Here is a 7,500-nt window from a genome sequence, read left to right on the forward strand (position 1 = left end):
ACGTGCATGCTCACACACAGCCACATTCACGCTCGCACCGCCACGTGCACGCTCTCATGCAGATAAACATCAAGGTTCTGCAGGTGCATGACTTGAATGCATACCAAAGCCCAAAATACTACCAACCTGTTTATAGTCACATACAAACACGCCAGGATTCACTGACGCATTGTGTGCATTGATGCAAATGCAAATGCACACAAATGCACACACACACACACACACACACACACACACACACACACACACACACACACACACACACACACACACACACACACACACACACACACACACACACACACACACACACACACAAATGTATGTATATTTAGCCCAGCTTGCTCACCCTCCACATGGCTCATTGTTTTACTGGGTCATGGGATGTGTGCTGGGAGCATGTGTCAGATGAAGAAAAGAGAAGAAATGATGGTTGAAGCAGAGATATGCTAACTGTATTATGCTAGCTTTATAGGCTAAGTTTATATGCTAACTCCCTCTGCTACTGCCTGCATCCTCCCTCATAGATCAGAAACACACACACACACACACACACACACACACACACACACACACACACACACACACACACACACACACACACACACACACACACACACACACACACACACACACACATACACACACCCCTGATAAACAGAAATAACTAGTAAACAGCTAACATTGACCTCAAATAGTCCTTTAAATACCAAGCATAGTTAACTCATTCTAAGTGTCTGTAACCTTCCAAAGTCCCCTACTGTCACATTCTGCAGGGCGGTTCACAGAGCGAATACAGATGACCCCTGGTGCAGACATTGTGTAGCTTCAGTAACACAACAGTAACACAACACCTACTGTGTAGGATACTCAGATGCTTGGAGGTAGTTGGAAATAAGCAGAGGTCAAATCTGTTTGAATCAGTGTTATGGCTCCGAGCAATGCATTATGCAGGTTTCATCTGCACACACACAAACACACACACACACACACACACACACACACACACACACACACACACACACACACACACACACACACACACACACACACACACACACACACACACACACACACACACACACACACACAGCTTGACTCCACTGCAGCACAATCTGTTGCCTCAGACCCGGTGAATCAGCACAATTTGAACACTGGGTAGTTTGACTGTAGTTCGTTTGGTTTCTGCACAGCCCTGTCCTGCTATCAGCATGTTAATGGAATATAGGCCCAAATATATACAACCACACACACACACACACACACGCACCCACCCACCCACCACTTAGCAGCTAAAGGCTAGTTGTGAGAGGGAAATAGAGCAGAGCGAGCTGTTATTCGGAGTAAAGGAGAGAGAGAAATACAGAGAGAGAGAGAGAGAGAGAGAGAGAGAGAGAGAGAGAGAGAGAGAGAGAGAGAGAGAGAGAGAGAGAGAGAGAGAGAGAGAGAGAGAGTCGGTGGAGTACAGTGTGACTCGGCCCAACAATAGCCAGCTGTCTGGAGGAGGACGAGAGGGAGGAGGGGAGGAGGAGGAGGAGAAGTAGAAGGAGGAGGGGGGAGAGGAGGAGGAGGAGGAGGTGGAAGAGGTGGGAGAGGAGGAGGAAGGTGGTGAAAAACGCAGACCCGATACAAGCTTCACAAGCTCAAATAGTAACAGGGACAGTAGGGAGGGTGAGAAGGAGGCTGTGAGAAGACAATTTCACAGACACACACACACACACACACACACACACACACACACACACACACACACACACACACACACACACAAAGACGCTAAGAGCAGATTACCACATTGCTTGGAAAAGGAGGATGAGGTAAAAACAAAGGGTTGAGCAGGGTTGGGGTTTAGGCTGTCAGAGTAGTGCACAACCAGGCTGCGTTGTTTGTATCCGTTCATCTCAATGGATGAGAGGAGGCAGAGTGTTTCAGAGGAGGAGAAGATCAGCCTGAGAGGACTGGAAGGGCAGTGTGTGCGTGTGTGTGTGTGTGTGTGTGTGTGTGTGTGCGTGCTTGTGTGTTTGTACGTGCAAATGTTTGCGTGTGTTTGGGTGTGTGTGTGTGTGTGTGTGTGTGTGTGTGTGTGTGTGTGTGTGCCTGCGTGCGTACGTGCGTGCATGCGTGTGCGTCTGTGTGTGTGTGTGTATGCGGGTCCTGTTAGAGGCATGAGAAAATCAATGCAGGGGCTTTGAATTAAACAGTAGAGGGGCCTGAAACAGAAGATACACACACACACACACACACACACACACACACACACACACACACACACACAGACACACACATTTGCACGTACAAACACACAAACACACACATATACACACACAAGCACGAGTTGTCTCTCAATAAGCTGCAGCAACAGCTTATAGTACCCAGCAGAGATGTTCCTCAGAGCACGTCTGTCTCCCAGAGCTTTAGACAGGTGGGTTGGTGAGTATGTGAATATCGAACAGGGAGGAGGGGAGGTTGGCAGAGAGATGAAGCCATGGTTCGCTGCAGCTGAATAAAACATGCTCTATAAAAGCTCAGAGCGCAGCTGAGGACCTCCAGCCTCGAGAGAACTTGGCACAGAGTCGCTATAGGCACCAGGGATTAATGCCTTAGCTTTGGGCTGGTTTCTTTAGCACTATTGTTTAACCAAACATAGGCCCCTAAGAAAGGGCATTTGGGACATCGCTCTACACAAGAGGGAAGTCATTCCTTTCTCAGACTCTCTCCGGTCTGGGTCGTGTGACGGGGACAGAAGGTGCCCCTCTTTCCTCATCATGACCCACCGGGGGTGAGGCTGCTTGGTCAGGTGTGGGGGTGGGGGAGGGGCTGGAGGTTGGGGGGCTGCTCTCCCACAACACACATGCATGTCCTGCTTCCTCCCAACGAAGGCTTTCTATCTGAGGTTTCGGGCAGGGCCAGGGGTGGAGGAGGCTCCTGGAGGTCTTGAACTGGTCCCTGACCCGGTACCTAAGGGCCTGCGGCCAAGCTGAACACGCTTCATCTTCATGTGGTCAAAGGTGTCTTCCATCTCTGGGAAAACAGCCACAAATTATTTACACAAAACGTGAAGTACCTTTTGCACTGAAGGCTGTTGAAGGAGTATTGTGTTTGGTTTAGACGGCCTGCTGACCTGGATCGTTCCTCTATGAGCGAGGAGCGACCGGCTGTCCACCACGGATATCTGATGACTGATGTCTTTTTGGTTGTAGAGCATCGGAAGTAAAACCAACACATGGTAGATGTACAAACCGATTGGTCCCAATGTTTCAGGTTGTGACTCACTGTTGCGGTTCGCCATTTAAAACGCAAAAGAGCAGAATGAGATGAAAAGGTTGGGGGAATACAGACGATGAATAATGGAGCAGAGAGCATAGACTGCCTGAGGACATTTCCTCTTTTAATTTCTCCATCTTCTTGGCCTCCCTCCACCCAGCCTCCCGGTAGCAGGTACCAACGGCAGAGCAGGTTACTGTGTGTCAGAGCCGATGGGTACAGCAGGCCCTGTGGCTGGAGGGGAGAGAGGGGGGCTGGGGGGGTTTGAGTCTGAGGGGGGGACCTTGTTACCCCCTCAGCTAGATGAAGAAAGACCCTCATGGAGAAAGAGAAGGAAGCATGGAGTGGATCTGCAAGCAGACCAGGAGGAGGTCCTCTGCTGTTTCACGCTGAATGTTTGTGACGCTAAGTTGTTTGCCAGCATACTGCGGAATACTTCTTTATTGATGTATTTAGATTTAGTCGTTCAGCAATGAAACCTTCGTTCAAAGTGATGTACAGTGAGAAACATGTCATTTAAGGTTTTGAAGAGAGAGAGCAAGAAAAATAGAGGGAGAGAGAGAGAGAGAGAGAGAGAGAGAGAGAGAGAGAGAGAGCAGAATAAAAAGGGATCAAGATTTTGAAACTTAGTCATTCTAAAAGAGTCCCCTCCCTCATCACGTTTCTCCACCAGTGAGAAATGTTGCATTTCACGAAACTGCAATTGACAGGCCAGATGGTTTCCATAAACCAAACAGGGAAGAGATGCCCTGGTTTCTCAGAAATGGGAGATGGAAGTCCCCAACCTCTCGACTTTCACACTGACTCCCCCGACGATAAAACATGGGGTCATGAAGCACAACTCTGAACCACAAGATCATCAAACTGGTTCTCCTGATTATGAACTGCCCATAACCTCACAAAGCAGAAGTCATTTAACCTTATTCAACATTTACACACACGCAAGTCCCTTTTCCCACGTGCATGTTTACGGGTGAGCGTGATTTTGCGAGTGTGTTTGCTCATGCCGGGCGTATTGCTCGCACCAGAGTAATGAGGCTAATTAATGGTTTGTTACTCTCGTCTTTCTCCTGGGCACAAAGCGGTGCGGCTGCGTGCGCTCCTCCACTCAGCTGACCTCGTCTCTACTTTACATTAGTCTGGTTGGATGATCCACAACACAGAGAGAGGGGGAGAGGGAGAGAGGGAGGTAGGTTGAGAGAGAGGGAGAGGGAGAGAGAGAGGGAGAGAGAGAGAGAGAGAGGAGTGAGGCCTGGAATGAATGACATCATTACTTTCTGCCTAGAGTAAAACTGGGTTCAGCAAGACTCCAGCATGATGTCACCAACCCACGTACCATCCAAGTCAACACACACACACACACACACACACACACACACACACACACACACACACACACACACACACACACACACACACACACACACACACACACACACACACACACACACACACACACAGATACACAACCCTCCCCCCCACAAACACAGCAATACAACACCCCCCACACACACACACAAAACACACACACAAACACACTCACACACTCACACGCTCGCACGCTCGCTCATACACCCCCTCACAGAGACACACCCTTATCTCCCAAATGAAACAAAAAAACAATTATTTTAGTTGAAGATGATGTATTCATTGGGATTGTGTGTCTCACTCTCTACACTTTAATTTGGTCTTTGTTTAAACATATAGATATAAAGAGCCAGGGATTCAGAGAGAGAGAGAGAGAGATGGAGGGAGAGAGATGAGGAGAGAGGGAGACAGAGATCTCTCTCTTTACAGAGAGGGGAGAGCGAGAGCATGACCGAGGAAGGATGGAGGGAGGATGGAAATCCCCTGGCCAGAGCAAAGCAGCACATATGGCTCACAGGGAGGAAACATGACATTGCAGTGAAGGATTGCTCAGAACAAGCCCCAGCCTTGAGAGCGGCACTAGCCTTAGAGAGCGGCACTAGCCTATTAGCCTGCTGGACGTCACCCTGCTGTCAGCTCTGAGAGCTGCCATGACACAGCAACAAGTGGAGGGAGGCAGGGAGCAGGCGTACCTCCCTGCACCGCGGCTCCACTGCTGGGAGCTCAGGGATGACACCAGACCGATTCTCTATTCAATCAATGTTTTTGTTTGTTTCGTTCTGTGGGGGATGGAAATGCGTTCCTTGGTTGTCAAGGAGCGACTGTGGGGCAAGAGAGGACGATGCCCGTTCACACAGCCACCGGATGAGTTCACTTTGTCATTTCAGACCCATATGCATGGGTTTCTGCCAGGAGGCGGAGTACAGAATCAGAACGATGAGGAGAGCCTCGTCTCAGAGGGAAGTCACTGCAGGCCTGCACCGTACTGCAATGCAGTCTAGGATATGAACCCTGCGTCTGCCAAGAATGGGGACATTATCATCCTGTGTTTCCCTTGCTACTACACATACTTCTGGGGGTCTATCTATTTTGTACGCACTGTTGTTACATTACTGTCATCTCTACTGCTTCTGGGTTTCTCTCTATTTTGTATGCACTGCTGTTACATTACTGTCATCTCTACTGCTTTGACTGACACTTCAGAGACATTAATGAAGCACACCATTTCTCAGTTTATCTTTTCAATGTTTCCTTATGAAGCTACCATTAAAGGTCATAATCTAAATCATTACCAGAATCAGCGATGTCACCTCTGTTAGTCCGAAGTCTCAGTCCGACCTGCAGACTCTATGACTCACGAAGGCGGTTCCAGAGCACGATAACGAGGTACACTTTCCCCGCAGGAGGACTGGTGTAGCTCCATCGGACCCCTTCCTCCTGCTCATACTAAACAGTCTCAGTGTCCACGATCTGTCGGTGCTGGTTCACACCTCACTGGAGTCCCAATCTAATAGAGGCTTGAGTCACGGAGCGGAACTGTCCTCACAGGCATCCTGAGGAAAGTGCTGCAAATGGAATCAGTGATTCGTATTTGTGTGCGCTCAAATCTCATGCTTCACGTTCCCCCAACGGTAGAGCCTCCTCACCTTATCCCGATGTACAGTATATAACGTGAAGAACATACAATTGAATTCCCATTAGGAATGGGATTTGACTAGGAATGACTATACTATACTCTTACTGCTTCAACTACTGGTGCAGAAACATGCCTTGATCCTTAATCTACCTTATAAAGAGTCAGGAATCAAGGATGTGCGGAATACACCACAAAAACACAAGACCACCTATTAAATCATGGCCAGCCATTGCTGAGCTTTCACTTTCATTTTGGCATGCGAGGAAACATCTGTATGAGGGAGACATTGGACGGTGTTAGACGCATGGAGTTGCTTACCCAAACAGGGAAAACTCCCGGGAAAAAGCCTTGAAAAGATTAATTGGAATGAACCCGAGGATGTGTCATGCGGCCTGAGTCATCATCAACGACCATAACATGAGTCCCTCCGTCACACGCCTCACCGTGCTGCTGGCAGAACTTGACACCACAATACGACAAAAACACATCTGATTCTCCCTCTCCTTCCAAAACTCTTCGCTCTCTAGAGGAGTCACAGGTCCTAATAATGTCCCTCTTCAGTACCATGAGCCTGGATAATGAAGTCTATACATCTTAACCACAACGAGAACCAGGGCCACCCTTTGCTTTCTTAGCAGGCTGGGGCAGACAGTTTATCCTGCAGCTTAAGGTCAAGTCAGACAAACGCTGCGTTTCGGTCAGAAATTGGGTTAAGCTTCGGCCAAATCCTCTCTGTGTCCCTCGCCTAATCTGTGTTTAAAGAGCAGCTGCCGGGTTAAAACAATAGGACAGAATGTCTCTCTGACTAAAACAAACACACAGTTTTATCAATGCCTGCAGAGATGGAACAAAAATAGGAAATATCAGTGACACCACACAGGCACATGCACACCGCACACACACACACACACACACACACACACTCCACCCACTGACGAGCTGACAGTGACATGTCAGGTCTGGACCCACAGACAGACGGCACACGTGAGGGTGATGGAGCGGGGAGAGGAGAGAAGTTTGTTACCGTTGCAGAACTGCAGCAGGGACGAGGTGTCGTAGAGACTGCTGTAGCTGGAGAAGCCTTCCTCCATTCTGAACCCCTTCTGCTCCACTCCTCCGCTAAACAACCTCTCTCCTCCTCCTTCTCCTCTCTCCTTCCTCCCTCTCAGTTCTCTCTCGTCTCCCTCGGCGACTCCCCTTGGTAATTCTAGCGTTCACTTGGCGTCCGGGGC

At 49.0% G+C, this 7,500-nt stretch overlaps 1 protein-coding gene across 5 annotated transcripts in view; it reads right to left on the reverse strand.

Annotated features, from left to right (window-relative positions):
* The window catches only part of eml1 (EMAP like 1), a 46,966-nt gene that overhangs the window by 28,438 nt on the left and 11,028 nt on the right, over nt 1-7,500 (reverse strand). For 2 of the 5 annotated variants that reach the window (XM_030356670.1, XM_030356671.1), the window contains exon 1: nt 7,293-7,500. This exon is cut by the window's right edge. The exons of the other annotated variants lie outside the window; for them this stretch is intronic. In XM_030356670.1, the coding sequence (XP_030212530.1) occupies nt 7,293-7,359 (67 nt within the window). In that variant the 5' untranslated portion in view covers nt 7,360-7,500. The remainder of the gene's footprint in view (nt 1-7,292) is intronic. 5 annotated transcript variants of the gene reach the window in all.

The sequence above is a fragment of the Gadus morhua genome, chromosome 5 (assembly GCF_902167405.1).
Source record: "Gadus morhua chromosome 5, gadMor3.0, whole genome shotgun sequence".
Lineage (NCBI taxonomy): Eukaryota > Metazoa > Chordata > Actinopteri > Gadiformes > Gadidae > Gadus > Gadus morhua.